Here is a 22,518-nt window from a genome sequence, read left to right on the forward strand (position 1 = left end):
GAGGCACAAGAATTGCTTGAACTCAGGAGTGGAGGGTACCGTGAGCTGAGATCATGCCACTGCACTCCAGCCTGGGTGACAGAGCGAGATTTGGTTTCAAAACAAAAAAAGAAAATAGCTATGAGCAGTGGCTCATGCCTGTAATCGCAGCACTTTGGGAGGCCATGGTGGAAGGATCACTTGAGCCCAGGAGTTTGGGACCAGCACTGTGGGCAACAAAGTGAGACCCTGTCTCTAGTACAAATTAACTAAATAGGCCGAGTACAGTGGCTCACACCTATAATCCCAGCACTTTGGGAGGCCGAGGTGGGCAGATCACTTGAGGTCAGGAGTTTGAGACCAGCCTGGCCAATATGGTGAAACCCCATCGCTACTAAAATACAAAAACATTAGCCAGGTGTGGTGGTATATGCCTTAATCCCAGCTACTCAGGAGGCTGAGGCAGGAGAATCACTTGAACTCAAGGTGGAGGTTGCAATGAGCCAAGATTGTGTCACTGCACTCCTGCCTGAGCAACAAAGTGAGACTGCATCTCAAAAACAAAGAAACAAAAAATTAGCTGGGTGTGGTGGTACACGCCTGCGGCCCCTGCTGCACAGGAGGCTGAGGTGAGAGGATCGCCTTTCCGGGGAGGTCGAGGCTGCAGTGAGCCATGTCCACGCCACTGCACTCTAGCTTGGGCGACAGAGCCAGACCTTGTCTTCAAAACCAAAACAACAACAACAGAAAACCCAAAACAAAAAGCAAAAAGGTTTAAGAATCCACTGCTTCTAAGTTCCCTGTGTTTGTGGGTCCTCACTAAAACCCTAATCTTTAACTACCCTTGCATCACATTAAACACTTCTCACAGGAGTTGTGGCACTAACTGGAATGCAAAATTTATTTTATCAAGTCCTACAGAAAGAATTCATTTACTGTGTTAAATATTAGTTTAACGTATTTGAAACTACAGCTAATACAAGAACAGTTTGAGACATGTAGGCAGAAAAATTCAAAATGAAAGCAAACGATTTTAAACAAAAACGGAAAATTGTTCTTGGTATGATGAACAACTACATTTAAGATCTGTCCTTAACAAAGCCCACAAAAACTGGGGCCAGGTGTGGTGGCTGATGCCTGTAATCCCAGCACTTTGTGAGGCTGAGGTGGGAGAATCACCTCAGCCCAGGAGGTCGAGACAGGCCTGGCGAACATATCTGTCTCTACATATAATAAGAAAATTAGCTGGGCATGGTGGCACATGACTTTGATCCCAGCTAGTGAGGAGGCTGAGGATCACTTAAGCCTGGGAGGTCAAGGCTGCAGTGAGCTGCCATGATCATGCCACAAGCTAGCCTGGGTGACAGGGCAAGATCCTGCCTCAAAAACAAAAAAGAAAAAAGTAATTTCTAATAAATTAAAACACTCTTTTCCATGTCTGGTTTTCTTCAGTTTCCATATATTGTTGATAACTTAGAATGGTATTTAAGCATCTGCATTCTTCATTTTTTTTCTTCTTCTTTCCCATCAGGTAAAGAACCAGTTTTTATATTTTTTTAGATGGAGTCTCATTCTGTAAACCAGGCTGGAGTGCAGTGGCACGATCTTGGCTCACTGCAACCTTTGCTGTCGGGGTTCAGGCGATTCTCCTGCCTTAGCCTCCTGAGTAGCTGGGACTATAGACTTGTGTCACCATGCCCAGCTGATTTTTGTATTTTTAGTAGAGTCAGGGTTTCACCATGTTGGCCAGGCTGGTCTTGAACTTGTGACCTCAGGTGATCCAACCACCTTGACCTCCCAAAGTGCTGGGATTACAGGCATGAGCCACCACGCCCTAAGCATCTGCATTCTTTTTTTTTTTTTTTTTTTTTGAAGGAGTCTCACTCTTTCGCCAGGCTGGAGTGCAGTGGCACGATCTTGGCTTACTGAAACCTCCGTCTTCCAGATTCAAGCTATTTCCCTGCCTCAGCATCCTGAGTAGCTTGGGACTACAGGTGCACACCACCACACCTGGCTAACTTTTTGTATTTTAGTAGAGCTGGGGTTTCACCATGGCTAGGATGGTCTCGATATCCTGACCTCATGATGCGCCGGCCTCGGCCTCCCAAAGTGCTGGGATTACAGGAGTGAGCCACCGCGCCCAGCCGCATCTGCCTTCTTAAGATGTACTTACATGGTTATACTATATTGTCGTTATGACTTAGTTCTGTAAATTTTTCATTATTTTAAAAAAAGAATGTCTAAAATTGAGAGTGTAGGAAGAGAAGAATGTGAAAGGTATTTCAACAATACTTACATGCTGAATGTGAAAAAGGAAACGGACATCCCAGTAAATTCCAAAGATTGTGAAGAGGGAAACAAAAAATAGGAATTTCATTATTTGCTGGTACCAATTATAACAAGTTTAAAGACTAGAATATAAATGTTATATACCTTCACAACATCAACCCAGTTCCAGCCTCGAGGAAGTTCTCCTTTGTGATCTAGAAGATAAAAAATAGTAACTTTATTTTTAAGACCAACCCGCTAGTTTTAAATTAACATTCTAAATAAGATTTTTATACTATTATACACAACAAATAGATTAAAAATTTAAATGACATATTACGAAGTTGGAAAAACAGTTTATCATTATGAATCAATACTGTTCTCCTGGGAATACCAGCAAAATATTTTAGGTATACTCCTTTTTTACATTTATGATATTGCTATCCAAGACAAAATCTGAAAGTAAGGAAAAAATATGGAGATGGATTGGCAATGCCAGAAGAGCAGTTAATCCATTGATTAGTTTCATGCATTTGCATGAAGGTTCTGCTTTATCTAAGGTCATTGCTTATTCAAGAAAGAACTTGTACTGTTCTGTTTAATAAATTAGCATTTCACACCCAGAAGCCAGGCTGAAGACAGGAAGACCGACAAACACATGTCTGACTTGGCTTCAAGACTAAGAGGAGGGCTGGCTAACTTATGTATTAGCTGCTCTGCTCTGATAAAATATTCATTACTTAATCTAACATTCTTTAAAAAAGGCTTTAATCTGTTGGGATTGCTTGGAAATTAGCTTATAATAGTTTACAAAGTGCTTTTATACTTTTAACAGAATATTCAAAGAATAGCTTAACAAATACTAACTACAAATTCTTCAATTTAAAAATGGCCTGATTTCCTTTATGCTTGATGTATGCCATACACGTCTCAACTTTATGAAACCTTCAAAACTTGAAACACTCAAAACAAGTACATTATATGAATTTTCCAGCTAGAGAAAAAGAAATTAACCCGTGAAACTTATAGGAGAGAAGCAATATCACTGGAGCTCAATTTTAGATGATACTGGTTCTTTTCTCTTTCATGCCATGAAGAATCGTATCCCACTGGTTACCGGTTATAAGGAGCACATCACCACGTGCCATGGCTGGCCCATTAAAGTTTTATTTAGAAAGAAAGCTCCAAGTCGCAAACTCCTATACTGTCATTATAGGAAGGTAATGGCTTTAGGGGCATACCATCAAAGAGACAATGGTAGGGAGGTATTAATGAAATGGAAATGAGTGATCGCAGGTCATTCTGTATGAAAGCAATAGTACCTAACTGATATAGATGCAACAACATTCAAAGAGAGATAAACCAAATTCTAGACAGCAGACTGTAATGGCTAACAATTTACTGCTTCAGTTGTTTTTATACTTTAATGGTGCTCTGACATTAGGTACAATGAATTCCTAGATATTTTTATTTCATAAACCATTACCATTTCAAAAATGCATTTTGGGGACAAACACAGAGCTGCTATTTGCCACAGACAGACATTAAACAAAACATAAACCAAAAAAATTGCCATTCCATTACAAAAGAAAGGGCATTTAAAAGGCCCTCACCAAAATAAAAGGGTCGGTTCTTTTCAATAAAGAGAAACTTTTGAACCTCACACTAGTAGCACACACATAGATATGTTAAGTATGCACAGGTGCACAAACGACAATGTCCTCACTTTCCCTAACTGTGAAAACGTTTACAGACTATTATCAATTTGCAAGTTTTCAGATTAAATAACAAAAAGTAATCAAATATTGTTGTTGATACGAGCTGGAGTTTATAATCTCTAAAGGACTTTTGTTTCTTGTTTAGGACACAAGAGAATTCGATTCTTTTTTTTGATACACAGTCTCCCTGTGCCACCAGGCTGGAGAGCAGCGCAGTGGTGCGTCTCAGCTCACTGCAACTTGTGCCTCCCAGGATCAAGCAATTCTCCTGCCTCAGCTTCCCGGGTAGCTAAGATTACAGGCATCCGTCACTATGCCCAGCTAATTTTTTGTATTTTTAGTAGAAGACAGGGTTTCATCATGTTGGCCAGACTGGTCTCGAACTCCTGACCTCGGGATTCGCCCACCTTGGCCTCCCAAAGTGCTAGGATTACAGGCGTGAGTCACCGCGCCAGCCGAGAATTCTATTCTTAAATCTTATTGTTGTCTAAATAAGTTAACCATAGGCAAAAAATGTTAAATTACTTACCACACTAAGATCTAATGGTATACCAGTATTCATTTCAAATGAAAGCTGTATTTCAAAATTTTTTTAATAACACACACCTCCCAAAGAGGCAAACAAATAAAATCCCAATCATGTCAGAGCTCCAGGTAAAACACGTTTTTGTAAACGATTTGAATGTTCCTCAATCTCTAGACTCATTTATAGTTACTTGGCCCCTCAGCTACCTTCTTTTCAAATGGTGATCTCTTGTGATGAAGTCGTAGTGAGTATTTTCTTATTTTTTTGAGACAAGAGTTTTGCTGTTGTTGCCCAGGCTAAATTAAAGTGCAGTGGCACGATCTCGGCTTACTGCAACTGCTGCCTCCTGGGTTCAAGCGATTCTCCTGTCTCAGCCTCAGTCTCAGTATGTTGAAAATATACACGTGACCCAGAAGATTTCTGACCCAAATGTTCCAAGAATAAAAAGTACGGAATTAATCTAAATATATTCACCATATCACACTAAAAAGCATCCATTTATCTGGGTTATAAAAGAAAAAAAAAAGGTCAGGCGTTGTGGCTCACGCCTATAATCCCAACACTTTGGGAGGCTGAGGTAGGCAGATCACCTGAGGTCAGGAGTTCGAGACCTGCCTGGCCAACACGGTGAAACCCCATATCTACTAGAAATATAAAAATTAGCCAGGTATAACAGCATGCATCTGTAATCCCAGCTACTTGGGAGGTTAAGGCAGGAGAATCTCTTGAACCTGGGAGGTGGAAGTTGCAGTGAGCTATCATGCCACTGCACCCCAGCCTGAGCGATAGAGCAAGACTCTGTCTTAAAAAAAGAAAAAACAGAAAAAAGAAAGAAAAAAAACACACAAACCTGTTTTATCTGCCAGCTTACGCTTCTGGGCTTTTGAAAGTTGTTCTTTCTTGTCTTTTTTCTTACTTGATGGGGCTGTATTAGGAGTTTCAATTGAGATGATATTGCTTATCGTTGTCTAAAAAAAAGAAATAATTCTCAGCCTCATCCCTTACAACCTGTTACACGAAATACAGTTACATCCTGAAATGGGTTGGTAATTTTTACACATATGAGTAAAAGAATCCTATATTATTATGATTCATTTTTTAAAAAAGTGCCCTTAACACATTATTGGTTTCACTCTTTAAAAGTTCACATCAAAGGACTAATATTAGTTCAATTGTTATAACCAAAATCCTGGGAAGTAAGATCTGATGATCAGCATTATGTTGAAGATCTGAGGTTCCAAGGTAGTTTTACAATTCAGTTAACTTGCTGTTATTTGCAAATTTAATTAAAATCTTTCTTTTTTTTTACAGAGGTGTTTCTCAGTGTGAATGTTTGGCAATTTACATGTCTTCAGAAAAATCACATGTACCTCCCTAGAACATCTTGGTTCCCGGAAGAAAAATTTTAAGACATTTGGGTTAATGCAGTCAGGGTATATGATAGCTAAAATTTAAAATGCTTCCTAGGTCTAAGCATTGCTGCAAATGTTTTCCATATACCACACATTTGATCCTCACCACAATCTCAGGAGGTAGATGCTATATAAGCCATTTTACAGATGAGGAACTGAGTATGGAAAGATTAAGAAACTTGCCCAAAGTCACAGAGTTGCTAAGTGGTGCAGTGGTGTGAACCCAGGCAGTCTGGCCCAGAGTCCGTGATCTTAGCTACCACCCTCTACTGCTCCTCCAGTGGCCTCTCGGGGTTCTGTGTCCTGCTGGGAATGTGAAAGCCAAAACCACTCAAACCGAAGATAAGCCTTGCTGCCAAAAGCTTCCCACTTGGTTCACAAAACAAAACTAAATTAATGAACCAATGAAGGTCTTTTAGTGCACCACGTGGTACAAAGGGGTCTCGTACACAGATGCTTCAGGTCAGTAAAGAAATATTTCCTAAAACCATTCAGGAAATAACAGTACAACATTTTTTCTATTCAATAAAGTCTCCATATGCTGCAACATCTACAAACTGAACTGTGGCAAGGCTATTTACAACAAGACAAGCCTCATGGAGAAAGGAATTCCCTACTCACTTTACCACGGCATCCCTAAGATCCCCTAGCTGTCTCAGCTTTATGAAGAGATGAGGCAAATATTAAAAATACTAGGTTCTACAGTATCTCAGTTTTGGTGGGCATGAGCCGTTTTCTAGTCTTTGATAAAGGGTAAAAACCTAGAGACTATAATATCATTTTCTAGGTTAAATAGAAGAAATGTGAAATTCATTGTTCTTATTTAACTCAGGTGTAATTCTCATTGCAACAAAAGTCTTCTTACAATTTGGAATATATATTAACTAGTATAAATTAATCACTACAGAGCAAAACCAAAACAACAGAAGAATCCAGCAAAAAAAATAAAAAAATAAAAAAAATCACATACTCACTGTGGAATTGATGGGATTGTGGTTCTCCATGAATTGGTCTTTATTGTCTTTGGCATATTCAAACAACGTATAGGTCATAGCGGTTCCAAGATTAGCTGCTACTGCTTCCTGTAGTTTGGCTAATATACTCTGCTTTACAGCTGATGATCTACAATACACAACAAAAATACCTTGCTGAGAGAAGAGTGTAACAGAAAGTGAAATGAGAAGCAGTAAAAACAAAACACTACTCACATGTTGTTGTTAAAAAAAGCGTTCATAGATATAATTGGAGGTGTTTGGGGATATGTTTCTGTCCAGGAAATCTCTATTAAGAAGGCTTTGGGATCACCATTTTCACCTATCTGAAGAGAAGGGGAAATCTTAGGCTTGTAAAAAGTGATAAAAAAACAGAAAACTAAATTATAATCTTCAAAAGGGTAAGTTCTTTCCAATATTCATGCTCAGATCAGAAATGCAACATTTTGAAAAGTCTAGGGGTACAGGCTAGGACTGAGCGGGGGTGAAGGGAGTCTCAGGACAGTCTGACTTTAATTTAGTCCTATTATGTCTTAATAGGTTCAGTTTATGCCCACGTCTTGTCCCTAACCAGCCTACCAGATTTTCCAGTACCACGCCTACATCTTAGGTATTTTTTAGTGCTTTCACCAGTTTTCTGAGGATTAAAATAAAACATCAACTTGTCCATGGGATATAGAAAGAGAATAGACAAAAATAATACACAAACTTGACATACCTCATCTTTTTTTTTTTTTGAGACGGAGTTTCACTCTTGTTACCCAGGCTGGAGTGCAATGGTGCGATCTCGGCTCACCGCAACCTCCGCCTCCCGGGTTCAGGCAAATTCTCCTGCCTCAGCCTCCTGAGTAGCTGGGATTACAGGCACACGCCACCATGCCCGGCTAATTTTTTGTATTTTTAGTAGAGACGGGGTTTCACCATGTTGACCAGGATGGTCTCGATCTCTTGACCTCGTGATCCACCTGCCTCGGCCTCCCAAAGTGCTGGGATTACAGGCTTGAGCCACCGCGCCCGGCTATATACCTCATCTTTGTCTTAAGTTACACAACTGCTAAATCCCCAGAGGCACAACCCCAAGAGATCAGAAAATGAAATATAAAACTGAGAGAAAGAAGGAAAAGGCAAAGGATAAGGGAAAGGAATGCCTTCAGATGAATAACAATTTCTGAATAAAGACATCTTTTTTTTTTTGCTCTGTCAACTTTTTATTAAAATAATTTTAATTGTAAAGAAAAACTGAAATAGTATGATGAACACTCACTGACATTCATCTTATTCACCAAACACTTTTTGCACCATTTACTTTATCTTATCCCCTTTCCACCATAGAATCAACCCCTACTCTCCCAATAGGGTTTTTTTCCCCTTTGGTTTTTGCTGAAACATTTAAAAGTAATGAAATTTCCTCAATATTTCAGTAAAGTATCTAAAGAAAAGGACAGTTTTCATAACCACAAGATCATTATCACACCCAAGAAATTCAACACTGGTACAAAAATACTACCTAATAGATAAACCATATTAAAAACTACCCTATCATATCCAAAGTATCCTTTAATAGACTTCACCCCAACCCACAAATTCATCATCCATTGAGGGATCATGGATGGCACTGAATTGTTATGCCTCTTTATTCTGCTTTAATTTAGAACAGTCCCCAGCCCTCTCCCCTGCCTTTTTTTTTTTTTTTTTCTCAGACAGGGTCTCACTCTATCGCCCAGGCTAGGGTGCAGTGGCACGATCGTGGTTTACTGCAATCTGGACCTACTGGGCTTAAGAAATCCTTCCACTTTGGGCTGGGCGCTGTGGCTCATGCCTGTAATCCCAGCACTTTAGGAAGCCAAGGTGGATGGATCACTTAAGGTCAGAAGTTCAAGACCAGCCTGGCCAACATGGTGAAACTCCGTCTCTACTAAAAAATACAAAAATTAGCTGGGTGTGGTGGTATGCACCTAGGAAGGCTGAGGCAGCAGAATCACTTGAACCCAGGAGACAGAGGTTGAAGTGAGTCGAGATTGTGCCACTGCACTCCAGCCTGGGTTGCAGAGCAAGACTCTGGCAAAAAGTAAAAAAAGAAAATAAAAAAAGAAATCCTCCCACCTCAGCCACTATAGTAGCTGGAACTACAGGTGTGTGCCCCATGCCAGGGTAATTTCAAAAAACTATCTATAGAGACAAGGTCTCCCTATGTTGTCCAGGCTGGTCTTGAACTCCTTGAGCTCAAGTAATCTTCCTGCCTCAACCTCCCAAAGTGCTGGGATTACAGGCATGAGCCACTGCCAGGCTTCCCCTGTCTTTTAAGCCACCAAAAAGAATACAGGCTAATTTTCTTACATTATGTCCCCATATCTGAACTGATTGTTTTCTCTGTTCAGATTCAAATTAAACATTTTTGGTAAGGAAACTACAGAGGTGATGTGGCATCTTCCCATAGTATCACATAAGGAGGCACACAAGATCTTCCAGAATTGTCATTGGTGACACCAAGATTGATCACATGGTTAAGGTGATCTCTAGATCTCTTCCACATAAACATTTTCACTTTGTGATTAAGGAATAATCTTGCTGGGTGAGGTGGCTCATGTCTGTAATCCCAGCTCTTTGGGAGGCCAACACCGGTGAATCACTTGAGGCCAGGAATTGGAGACCAGCCTGAGCAACATAGCAAGACCCTGTCTCTATAAAAAAATCATCATCATCTGTGGGATAACACTACAAAACTGCATGAATACCCTATTTCTAGACAACCTTTCACCAAAAGGCTAAAACCTTTGAGTGAACAGTGCTTAAATGAATCAATTATCATACTGGTGGTTGCAAAATGGTGATTTTCTAGAACGATTCATGAATCAACATCTCATCCTTACAAAGGGTTATGCTTATCTCCTCTTTATTATTATTTTTTCTTTCTTAAAAAAATTTATTTATTTATTTATTTATTTTGAGACAGAGTTTGGAGTGCAATGGCGTGATCTCAGCTCACTGCAATCTCCACCTCTCGGGTTCAAGTGATTCTCCTGCCTCAGTCTCCCAAGTAGCTAGGATTACAGATGCCTACCACCACACCCAGCTACTTTTCTGTATTTTTGTAGAGACGGGGTTTCAGCATGTTGGCCAGGCTAGTCTCGACCTCCTGACCCCAGGTGACCCACCCGCCTCGGCCTCCCAAAGTGCTGAAATTATAGGCGTGAGCCACCGTACCCGGCCTATATTTTTTACTTTTTACGGATAGAGACGGGGTCCCACTATGTTGGTCAGGCTGGTCTTGAACTCCTGAGCTCAAATGATCCTCCTGCCTTGGCCTCTCAAAGTGTTGGGATTACAGGTGTGAGCCACAATGCCCAGCCTTGTCTGTATTATTTTTAATATATATGCTGCTTTTAAAAATACTTAACGGCATAAGATTTACAAAATTTTCACCCCAAGTTATTACCTGATTTACCTTTATTTTCTGATCACTAATTTTTCACCCCTATCCCTTCACCCTCAACCACACTCTTACAAATATAAGGCAAGGCTCAGAAATAAGGCCAATTAAATGTAGGGATCTACTGACATACCTCGGTAAGGATTACTTGCAATAACAGATGTCATAGGCTTATGTTTATGTTTCAAATATAGGTAGTTAAAAAGTGATAAAAGTTACTCACTTCAGGCAATCAATGTGTCCTTACTCATGGTGCATTTAGGAATAAATTATCACATGCCTCAACCTGTGCTGGGTACTGAAGATATAAAGATAGAGGCAAGGCCATTCTTATCTTCACGACATTTATATAACTTATAAAACTGCAGTATGAATAACAGTTCAAGAGTAACAGAACAAAGTATGAAGAAATGGGGAATAGTTAATTCTGATTCAAAGTCCGGGCAGAAACAGGAGACACGGCCCAGATATTAACAGGTCCCAGAGGAGGCTTGAGTTAGGCCTTAAAGGAGAAGCAGGGAGAGAACGGACATGAGGTGAGGGAAGGATCAAACGATGTGCTCAAGAGCACAGTACCAGATACAAACACACAGGGGAAAATGTAACAGCCCATTACGTCTACGGGATGTGAGTGGAGGGGAAAGTTTGGAGAGACAGAAACCAACAGGAGGATTTAGTGTCAAGTGAAAAACTTTAGTCCTCATTTTATAGGCGAGAGGAATCCATGGAGAAACCTTTTTAAACAAGAGAATGGGATGACAGCTTAGACGTTTCAGAAAGCCCACGAGCACTGTTGGAGGACTCATGGTGGCATACAAAGGCTAAAGACTGTACTTAACCAGGGAAGTCAACCAGGGGGCTACCAGACCATTCCGTGCAAGAACTGGGGTCAGACTTAGGACACAGGCAGAACTTGACATCTCATGTCTCATTCTTCTTAAATCCATCCTATGAGTCACGTCAGTGTCCATCTTACAGTACATAAAAATGTCCTTGAGCATTCTGCATACCGTGCTCTAAATCATTGCCATTGTGAATAGAGACATTTAGGAAAGTATAGGGAAATTCTCAGCCTCCCATTTGCTAAGGACAGAATAGTAACTGGATTCAAATAGAAGGGCCTAGGACTTAGCTCCACTGTTAACTTTGGACATTTGAGGTCCCCTAGTTATTATATACTTGGAGATGGTGTAAAGACTGTTAAGCTTGAAAGGGAATTGAGATCAGAACCTTATTTTCTGTGATGGTTATGCATCAATCAACCATAAGGATCATTTCTCATAGAGTTTAGTTTTAACTGTGACAGTGTTAATAATAACTATAAATATTTTACAAAAAACTTTCCCATTCTGTTACTTCTCATTATTTGTGGGTTTTTTTTTTCTTTCTTTTTTGAGATGGAGTCTTACTCTGTAGCCCAGGCTGGAGTGCAGTGGCGCCTTCTCAGCTCACTGCAATCTCCACCACCCAAGTTCAAGCAATTCTCTTGCTTCTGCCTCCCGCATAGCTGGGATTACAGGTGTGCACCACCATGCCTGATTAATTTTTGTATTTTTAATAGAGACAGGGTTTCACCATGTTGGCCAGGCTGGTCGTGAACTCTCGACCTCAGGTGATCTGCCCGCCTTAGCCTCTCAAAGTTCTGAGATTACAGGTGTGGGCCACGGTGCCTGGCCTACTTATGATCATTTCAATAAAAGGTTTATATGACTTATTTACAAAATAAAATAGTTACTATTTTATGTTAAAGATAGGATCATATAATTTTTAAGGTTTTTTCCATTTCTAATGTCTTATGATTCTGGTACAGCAAAAACAAGTTTATCCTTTTTTTTTTTTTTTTTTTTTTGAGATGGACTCTCGCTCTGATGCTCAGGTTGGAGGGCAGTGGCACAATCTCTGTTCACTGCAACCTCTGTCCCTCAGGCTCAAGCAATTCTCCTGCCTCAGCCTCCCTAGTAGCTGGGACTACAGGCTCGCAACACCACACCCAGCTAATTTTTGTATTTTTAGTAGAAACAGTATTGGTCAGGCTGGCCTTGAACTCTTGACTTTGTGATCCACCCACCTTGGCCTCCCAAAGTGCTGGGATTATAGCTGTGAGCCACCACACCTGGCCCTATCCCGGTTTTCAAAACGTTTCTGAATTAAGTTTTCAAACGTTAAAAATGACTGATGTTAGGGTGATGTTACCATTTAAACACTATAGAAAATACAGACATAATAAATTTAAACAAGTTTAAAAAACAAAATAAGCATTTTTAGCCACTTTTAGTCTTTTCTAGTCAAGTTGTAAGTGCTCTTATTCATGCCATGTCTTACCCTATATTGAAAAGAAACTGGACTTAATTCCCGGAAACTTTCATCTCCTTCATAAATAGAGCGTAATGCTTCTAGTTCCATCTGAAATAAAGAATTGAATGAGTTTGTTTAGTGGTACAAATGAATTAGAAATGGAGGGTCTTTACTTTCTCATTCAAACCCACTCAACCGTGTAAAACTTGACTAACTTACACAAGCTTAGATACTTACCATATACATGCATGCAGCACACATGGCAATATTGCTACCAATGATACTTTAAAACTCTATGTCAGGCACTGCTAAGCATTGTACAATGTATTATTGCACTGACTTCTTAAATCAACCCTGTCAAGAGGTCCTATTATTTTCTACTTCCTACTAGGGAGGTGAGAAGTCTCAGTTTAAGCCACTCCAGAGCAAGTGCTCTTAGCACTCTGCTGAAGAGGAACCTGGGTGTAAAAAGCATTAAACCTGGAGATGAGAACTATAAAAAACAATACTTTCCTATTATTTACATCCACTCCTTTTATTTGTAATCCTTTCCATAGAGTGATACAAAGGTTTAAAAAACATCTAAAGACAAGAAAAATAACTTTAAGAAAAAGGTTGACAAGTATCTACCCAAGATGAGATCAAGGACTGTCAGAGAAAACGTAACTAGTAATCCTTGCTTGGACATTGTTCTTAGAACATTTTGGTATTACAACTGAGAAGTTAATCACTGTGATCACTGATGAGTATCTGAGAAAAGAAGAAAGACTGCACTTGGGTCCACGTTTGAATTTTCAAAAATTCTACAAACTAAAGAGGGTGAAAGTGGGCTTCATCTATGCTCAAAATTTTAGAATAGAAATTATTGGCTGCGCGTGTGTGGTGGCCCACGCCTGTAATCCACTGCGCGTGCGTGGTGGCTCACGTCTGTAATCCACTGCGCATGCATGGTGCCTCATGCCTGTAATCCCAGCACGTTGAGAGGGTGAGGCAAGCAGATCACCTGAGGCTAGGAATTAGAGATCAACCTGGTCAACAGGGTGAAACCCCATTTCTACTAAAAATACAAAAATTAGCCAGGCGTGGTGATGCGCACCTGTAATCCCAGCTAAACGGGAGGGTGAGGCAGGAGAATCGCTTGAACCTGGGAAGCGGAGGTTGCAGTGAGCCGAGATCGCGCCACTGTACTACAGCCCGGGTTACAGAGCAAGACTCCATCTCAATAACAACAACAGCAAAAAGAAATTATTAGAGAAATACTGTGTGAGGAACTGGGAGAGTAAGGAGTAGTCCCCAAGACCTAGGGAGCATATGGAAAACAAGAAATACCCTTCTTAGAAAGGGAAACTTGATTGGCACAATGAAGAAAGGCATAAAATACAGACTATATTGATTTCAGCAAGGCTCCAGAAGTTTCCCTTGCTACCTTTACAGAAAAAAAATACAGAAGTTCAAGCTGGATTCAAGAAATAACTAAGATTAAAATGGAATAAACAACCTTACTCAAAACATAGTATTACTCCTTCTGTCCCTAATCCTTTGCTATATTTTAATTAATGATCTAGACAGGAACAAAAATAGAAGGCAAGTTTATTAAATTTGTGGATGATAATTGATTGGGATAATGATAATGCTGATGGCAGAGTAGAATCCAAAAAGTCTTTAAAAAGCAAGCTAATGATGAAATTTAGCAGGGTAAGTAGAATTTGTATTAATACTTAGATATCTAAATATAAAAGTTGAGGATGAAAGACAAGGCCGGGCGTGGTGGCTCATGCCTGTAATTCCAGCACTTTGGGAGGCCAAGGCAGGTGGATCACCTGAGGTCGGGAGTTCAAGACCAGCTGAGTTCAAGACTAGCCTGACCAATATAGAGAAATCTCATCTCTACTAAAAATACAAAAAATTATCCAGGTGTGGTGGTGTGCACCTGTAATCCCAGCTACTTGGGAGGCTGAGGCAGAAGAATTGTTTGAACCTGGGAGGCGGAGGTTGCGGTGGGCCAAGATCGTGCCATGGCACTCCAGCTTGGGCAACAGGGTGAGACTCTGTCTCAAAAAAAAAAGAAGATAAAAGACAAACTGCTTTGTATAAAGCACTTAAAAGGTTTTAGTTGACAGTAAATTTAACTAGACAAAACAGTATGATGCCACAACTCTGAAACAGGACATTAGAAAAAACCAAATCTGTCCACAGACATGTGATTCCAGGATAGTGAAGAAATTAAAGAATGGATGTATGAAGAAAGGCTAAAAAGAATCATTTCATCTGTGAAGAGGTCTGAGAAACTTGGCAGGAATCTATCTTCAAAGATCAGAACATCAGTCATCTGAAAAAAGAATGAATTTTCTTGTTAAAGTGGAGATTCCTAGACCCACCACAGAAATTTTGATTCAGTAGGTCTGGGGTGGAGTGCCGGTATCAGTTTTCTAGCAACCATCTAAAGGGTTGTAAGGTAGTGGACTATGGTCAAACTCTGAGAAACATTATACTGTATGTTCTTTGCTTTGCAGGGAGACAAGGCTATTAAAGCACTGACTTAGAAATTCACCTGGCAAGAATATTTTAGAAGAGATTCAGGTATCAATTAGCTAGCTTGTTGGACTTTGGGTTCTTTAAAGGTTAACTTCCAATCCAGAGATTCTATTATATTTATCACATAAAAATGATTAAGTTTCAGGGCCGGGCGCTGTGGCTCATGTCTGTAATCCTAGCACTTTGGATGGCCGAGGTGGGCAAATCACCTGAGGCCAGGAGTTCGAGACCAGCCTGGCCAACGTGGTGGAACCTTGTTTCTATTAAAAATCCAAAAAATTAGCCGGGCGTGGTAGCACACGCCTGTAAGTCTGTAATGCCAGCTACTTGGGAGGCTGAGGCAGGAGAACTGCTTGAACTTAGGAGGCTGGCCGAGACCGTGCCACTGTACTCCAGCTTGGGGGCAACAAGGGCGAAACTCCATCTCAAAGAAAGAAAAGTGAAGCATTATATTCTAAATTAACAGTGAACTACTACTTATCTACTACCCAATAAAACTTGGTTTCTAGTCCCTGTTCTACCACGTACTCACTGTGCGGCCCTGGGCTACTACTTTAACTTTGTGGACTTTTCCTCATCTATCCACTTATCAAAGTTAGAAGGTTTCCCTACAGATGGTCTGTGGCACCTGCCCAACTCTAATGTTACATGATTCAATGTCAAAATGGCAACTCACAAGGAAATATCTGAGCATAAAGCATAAATTCAAGTGGTACATGAATGCTCAAAACAGATGAGTAAAAGATTGCACCAAACAATATGGACAGAAACCAGAGGCACGACTAGTGTCACTTTCTTCCATCAGAAATGTGACTTAACTCAGCTCTCCACTAGCCAAGAGATTAAAAGGTGACCAGACTATAATTTAAAGGTGATCAGCAAAACTCAGTCAACGGCACTAAATACATGGGATTCAAGGAGAGCCAAGAGCACTGGGTCGTGCACCAAGGACGCTCATCCCTTTTATTAAGGAAACCCGGGGAGACCCCCGGGTTTGCAAAAATGAAAAATGAGGGTGGAACAGAGGCCGAGGCGGACTCCTGCCCATTCACGAGCGCTTGGATGAGACGCCGGTGAACTCGGGGCACCCTCGCCGGGCCGCTCGTCCGGGCACCAGGTCTCACCAGAGTCCGGGGCTCCGCGCCGCGCCCGCGCGGGGAGAGGGCCCTGAGCCGGCGGGGGGAGCTCACCTCCTGGTCCTCGTTGGCACTCATCGCGCCGGTAGCGGGGCGCCTCCCGAGCGGAAGGCGTCCGCAACAACGAAGAGAAAGAGAGGGCAGCGGCGCCGAGGCCCGGCGTCCGCCTTTGGCGCCTCGGCTGCGTCGGCAGCACAGCCTTGGCACTGGCAGACGCCAATCGGGCGCGCCCTGTGTCTCGGCAGCGCCCAGGCGCCGGCGGTGGGCTGTGGGCGCGGAACTCTAGCCGTGGCAGGTGGGGCCTGGGAAGTGCAGCGTCTTCCCGACGCCTGGAGGCGGATCGCGTAAAGTTCCGGGACAGCGATTGGCGTACAGCGCTGTCACTCAGGCCCAGAAAGTGCTTCCTGTGCCGGCGGAGGTGGGTACAGGGAAGTTCAGCCTGCCGGAGCTGTGCGGCGGTGGGCACCGGCCCCGGCCTTGTGGCCGCCTCTCGCCTCCCGTCGTCCTGTCCCGGCTGCCGGCGACCGGCCTCAGCTGCAGCGGGCCTGGGGCGTGGTGCCTTGGTGAGTTTGGGCCCGGAAACCCGTGGGGCCAGGTGGGACCGCCGAGGAAGAGAGCTAGCTCTTAACAATGCTGGTTTGGGGGTCTGCGTTTTGCCATTGCATTGACGGGTGCAATCCTGGCACTTCTCTTTCAGACCCAAGGAAAGACGCACCCGCTTCTAGGACCTCCCAGGTTTAACACAGGGGAATAAGAGGAGGAAGATACCTGCCTTTAGGGACTGCAAGGCTATTTCTCTGCCTTTCCTCCTTGGAACTACCAGAGCAGGTACTGCCACTACGGGGACGGTGTTTTTCCTAGGTTGGGTTGTTACTTCTCATCTTTAACATCGAAACACCTCGTTTTATAGTTGGTCATCTCTGAATCCCATTCTTAGTAGCCTTGTGTCCTGCACGCTGAACTTCCAGTTCATTAAATAATAATAATAATAATAATAATAATAATAATAATAATAGTAACCACTTCAGGTTAGGGCTTTCTTTAGCTGCCACATTGATTGGTTCACTTTTCTTTCCACGCTAATTGCCAGTTTATTTCCCTTGAACTACTTGATCTCCCATCCATTATTCACTTTGTATAGCTGCGCTTCCTTTCTCGTATGGTTTCTTTGATTCCTCCGTTGGCTTCTTCCAGGATACCTGAAATTTCTCCTTCCAGGCTGTCTCTGAGATCCATTCAATCTGCGCCTGTGCGGTATCGGTGTTCTTGTTCTCATTCCTTTGCTGCAGAATTAAGCACGACCATTTCAAGTGCCACAGGAGAACATAGCAAGGATTTCCAATACAATTTTCATGCAGTCCTTTTTGGACAGATTTTCCATAATTTAGATCTCTGCTGTCCAGTTCTGTAGCCAGCAGCTACATCAAGCATTTGGAAAAGGCTAGTTTGAATTGAGATGTGCTGTGAGCGTAAAATACCCACCAGATTTTGAAGACCTAGTATAAAAGAAGGTAAAATGTGTCATTGATAACTTTTATATTAGTGTCAGTATGATAATATTTTGGACATACTGTACTGGGTTAAATGGAATATTAAAATGAATTCCACTTTTTACTTTTTAATATGACTACTAGAAAATTTTAATTTATTAATGTGGCTCATAGATCCATTGTATGACACAGTCATTTGTAGTTCCTCTTATTTCAAGTCCATATTCAAAGAGCACAGCTAATGTCTTTTGGGCCTCGGGAGTTATTGCAGGAAATGGCCTCTAGTCTAGACTCTTTCATATTAAGCAAAGGTACCTGTATTGCATTTTGGTCACCTCTTTTTTATTCGTTGAGATAGAGTCTTGCTCTGACGCCCAGGCTGTAGTGCAGTGACGCCATCTCGACTCACTGCAACCTCCGCCTCCCGGGTTCAAGGGGTTCTCCTGCCTCGTGGGACTGCAAGTGCACTCCACCATGCCTGGCTAATTTTTGTATTTTTAGTAGAAATGGGGTTTTGCTTATTGATCAGGCTGATCTCGAACTCCTGACCTCCTTATCTGCTTGCCTCGGCCTGCCAAAGTGGTGGGATAACAGGTGTGAGCCACTGAGCCTGGTCCGGTCACCTCTTTTTAATTTTCACTCCCAAATGACCATAACTAGACTGTTTCTCTCTCTGAACATGCAATCCTTTGTCCTCATAACTTAATCCTGTCCTAAAAATATTTAAACAATTCTAAAACTATCCATTGTAGACATTTCTGGCAAGCTTTGTAAATCATTTATTCCATAACTATTGTTCTTTCAGTACTTAAACATGAGAAACCTAATAGTCTTTCCTAAATTAACTTTTCAGTTAAAAATATTCCATGTTTTGGAATCAAGTATTAGCCTAAGTGTGCCTCACTTTTCACAAAGATTATTTTCGACTTCTCTGTAATATACTGGTGTAGATCACCTTTCAAAAGAGCCTCATGACATACTCTTTTTCAAATAAGATTATATTAAAAATATAGTGATAATTTTGTTTGGAATAACTTTTGTGTGTGCGACATGATCTTGCTCTGTCACTCAGGCTGGAGTGCAGTGGCACAATCATAGTTCCCTGAAATTTTAAACACCTCGACTCAAATGATCCTCCCATCTCAGCCTCCCAAGTAGCTGGATCTACAAGTGCACGCCACCATGCCTAGCTGTTTTCTTTTTTATTTCTTTAAGAGACAGGATCTCACTATGTTGCCCAGGCTGGTCTCCAACTCCTGGCCTCAACAATCCTCTGGATTCATCCTCCCAAAGTACTGGGATTATAGGCCTGAGCCACTTGTGCTGACCTGAATTCTCTGTAATGTACTGGTGTAGATTACCTTTTAAAAGAACCTCATTACAGGACAGGTGCGATGGCTCAAACCTGTAATCCCAGCACTTTGGGAGGCTGAGGCGGGCGGATCACGAGGTCAAGAGATCGAGACCATCCTGGCCAACATGGTGAAATCTTGTCTCTACTAAAAATACAAAAATTAGCTGGGCATGGTGGTGTGTGCCTGTAGTCCCAGCTACTCAGGAGGCTGAGGCAGGAGAATTGCTTGAACCTAGGAGGCTGAGGTTGCGGTGAGCCGAGATTGTGCCACTGCACTCCAGCCTGGCGCCTGGCGACAGAATGAGACGCTGTCTCAAAAAAAAAAAAAAAAAAAAAAGAACCTTGTTACATCCTTTTTCAAATAAGATTATATTAGAAGTATAATGACAGTCTTGTTTGGGATAGACATAGTTTTATATACTTGCTTTTATAAAGTCAGAGCATACTTTAGGTTTATTATGGACTGATTCTTAGCTAAAGAATGCAGTGAAAACATACCCTCTGAGAGGTTTTCATTCATTGTTAGTTTTTCCCTTACAGATTTTCCTTTAAATAGTAAATTTTATATTGTGGGAAATGAGATACCATGGCTACTATTTAGATAATGAAATAAATTAAAGCCTATTATTTTAATAATATCCTATGTTTCAGAAATTATATATTAGCAATTACTGAGAAATTAGAGGAAGTTTCATTATATGTAAGTCAATTTTTTTCTTTTATATTTTTCTTTCAATATATTTTTCTTTTACAGTTGAAATAGATCATGTAGATCTGTTTTAATTTTATCATCCTCCTGTTTTCTTGGTCTGCTAATTTCAAAGTTCTGTGTACATTTTGAGACATTACTGAAAATACTGATTTGTCTTAAAGTTGACTTCAACATTTTTTTTTTTTTAATTTATTTATTTATTTATTTATTTTTTATTTTATTTATTTTTTTTTATTGCATTTTAGGTTTTGGGGTACATGTGATGAACATGCAAGATTGTTGCATAGGTACACACATGGCAGTGTGCTTTGCTGCCTTCCGTCCCCTCACCTGTATCTGTCATTTCTCCCCATGCTATCTCTTCCCACCTCCCCACCCCCCGCCCCTCCCCCATTTCCCCCCAACAGACCCCAGTGTGTAGTGCTCCCCTCCCTGTGTCCATGTGTTCTCATTGTTCAACACCCGCCTATGAGCGAGAATATACGGTGTTTGATTTTCTGCTCTTGTGTCGGATGAACCTGGAAACCATCATTCTCAGCAAACATTTTTAACATTAAAGTTTTTTAAAAATATCATATAGTTACTACATTTTAATAGGTCCAATTCAGGAATTAAAGTTTTCCCTGGCCTGGCGCGGTGGCTCACACCTGTAAGCCCAGCACTTTGGGAGGCCGAGGTGGGCAGATCACAGGGTCAGGAGATCAAGACCATTCTGGCCAACAAGATGAAACCCTGTCTCTATTAAAAACAAAAAAAAATTAGTCAGATGCGGTGGCACGCACCTGTAGCCCCAGCTACTCAAGAGGTAGAGGCAGGGGAATTGTTTGAACAGGCGGTGGATGATGCCATGAGCCAAGATCATGCCACTGCACTACAGCCTGGGGACAGCAAGACTATCTCAAAGAAAAAAAAAAAAAGTTTTTCCTTTTTCTGTGTTCTATTTGTTTGACAATTTGCAGATACTCAAACCCTTTTAATAATGATTGTTTTATTTTTTTTTTAGATAGAGGCTTACTCTGCTGCCTAGACTGGAGTGTAGTGGCATGATCTCGGCTCACTGCAGCCTCCGCCTCCTGAGTTCAGGTGATTCTCATGTCTTATCCTCAGAGTAGCTGGGGTTACAGGCATGTGCCGCCATGCCCAGCTAATTTTTTTGTGTTTTTAGTCAAGATGAGGTTTTATTTGTTGACTAGGCTGGTCTCGAACTCCTGGCCTCCAGTGATCCACCTGCCTCAGCCTTCCAAAGTGTTGGGATTACACACATGAGCCACCACACCTGGTTTTGTAATGTAATGATTTTTTTTCTTTTTTGGTAATGATTTTTAAATGGAGACTTATATATTAGAAATGAAGATTAGTTTTTAAAAAATGAATTATGAGTGTATTAACGTTTGTATTTCAGGTTTTTTGTGACATCGTAGACATGAGCCCCACACAGTGGGACTTCCCTGTGGAATTATGTTGCCGGCCTATGGCCTTTGTTACTCTGACGGGCCTGGATGTAGTTTTTAATGCAGTCCATCGAGCTGTCTGGGATGCCTTCTGTGCCAATCGGAGAGCTGATCGGGTACCAATTTCTTTCAAGGTGCTCCCAGGTGATCATGAGTATCCCAAATGTAGACCCAAGGTAATGGCATCATGATGGGATGTGTTCTTTCTGTCTCTGCGTGTGTATGAATGTGTGTGTGTCTTTTTTGTTCTGTTGTATGTGCTGAGTTTATCGAGACAGTGGTTACAGAGGTGCATAAAGAAAGCCTTAGGCATTTTCATGTAATACACTGCATATATGTTTAATAATAGTTCTTTTTTTTTTTTTTTAAACTCCCGAGGAATAATAACTTTATAAAGCTTTGTATCTTATGAGCCTAGGTTTCCCCTTATTTGTTTGTAGGGAAAAACCTCAAGTCTCCATATTTTTAACATAGTCCACACTTTAAAAGGATGGTCTTGCATTCCCCACCATCATTACTAATGTCATCGTAGAATCCCATGGTCTGTGCAATTTGGTTCAATTTCACAGATTTTTTGAGGACTTGCTTTGCGATAGGTACCTGGAAGCATGCAACAAGCTGGTGGTATGAACTGAAGTAAGACAGGTTCCCTATTCTTGAGTTATATGTAAACTAAGGCAGTTTATTCATTGTGGAATGAAGAAAGGTATTCAGTTCAAAACTGACTTTTAAGGTGAACAACGTAGTAGACACTGCTTTACCTTAGACGATAATTATTATCATGATGATAGTATCACTAATAGCTAACATAGTTCCAAAAAAGCAGTAAAGCAGTTTACTGTTTTAAGCAGTTTATGTATATTGGTTGATTTGTTATTTATCATAATCTTATGAGGTTGGTTTGAAAGTCAGGTGGTAAAACCCTATTACTTCTGACCCATATCTTTTTTTTTTCTTTTGTCCTAGAGCAGTGTCTCTGACACAGTAGTCTCTGGACCAAATGTGTCATCACAACCTGGGGTATTTGTTAAAAATGTAGATTGCAGGCCTCCCCAGTTGGTCTCTGAGAATGTAGGACTTGGTCACCAGCTGATTATTTTGTGTGTATGTATTTGAGAACCACACACAGGAGACACCGTTTCATATACCCAGCCCTAGAAACTGAGCTGTCTGAAGTTGTGCAAGTAATAGCACCCCAGCCCTGGCCTTTTCACGATTAT

General features: G+C 41.2%; 2 protein-coding genes across 4 annotated transcripts in view; one reads left to right on the forward strand and one right to left on the reverse strand.

Moving 5' to 3' along the window:
- The window catches only part of RWDD4 (RWD domain containing 4), a 33,461-nt gene extending 16,848 nt beyond the window's left edge, over window positions 1-16,613 (reverse strand). The window contains exons 1-6 of the mRNA XM_074395676.1: window positions 16,280-16,613; window positions 12,648-12,728; window positions 7,112-7,221; window positions 6,878-7,025; window positions 5,342-5,459; window positions 2,413-2,462 (exon numbers count right to left, since the gene is read on the reverse strand). Coding sequence (XP_074251777.1) covers window positions 2,413-2,462; window positions 5,342-5,459; window positions 6,878-7,025; window positions 7,112-7,221; window positions 12,648-12,728; window positions 16,280-16,369 — 597 coding nt within the window. The 5' untranslated portion in view covers window positions 16,370-16,613. The remainder of the gene's footprint in view (window positions 1-2,412; window positions 2,463-5,341; window positions 5,460-6,877; window positions 7,026-7,111; window positions 7,222-12,647; window positions 12,729-16,279) is intronic.
- A 419-nt stretch (window positions 16,614-17,032) lies between these two features.
- Window positions 17,033-22,518, forward strand: part of TRAPPC11 (trafficking protein particle complex subunit 11) — a 54,356-nt gene continuing 48,870 nt past the window's right edge. The window contains exons 1-3 of one of the 3 annotated variants that reach the window (XM_074396682.1): window positions 17,033-17,119; window positions 20,851-20,930; window positions 21,250-21,474. In XM_074396682.1, the coding sequence (XP_074252783.1) occupies window positions 21,271-21,474 (204 nt within the window). In that variant the 5' untranslated portion in view covers window positions 17,033-17,119; window positions 20,851-20,930; window positions 21,250-21,270. Of the gene's footprint in view, window positions 17,120-20,850; window positions 20,931-20,959; window positions 21,137-21,249; window positions 21,475-22,518 lie in introns of those variants that run through there. The other 2 variants (XM_010344409.3, XM_074396681.1) reach the window with 2 other exon arrangements.

Source organism: Saimiri boliviensis, chromosome 3 (genome assembly GCF_048565385.1).
Source record: "Saimiri boliviensis isolate mSaiBol1 chromosome 3, mSaiBol1.pri, whole genome shotgun sequence".
NCBI lineage: Eukaryota > Metazoa > Chordata > Mammalia > Primates > Cebidae > Saimiri > Saimiri boliviensis.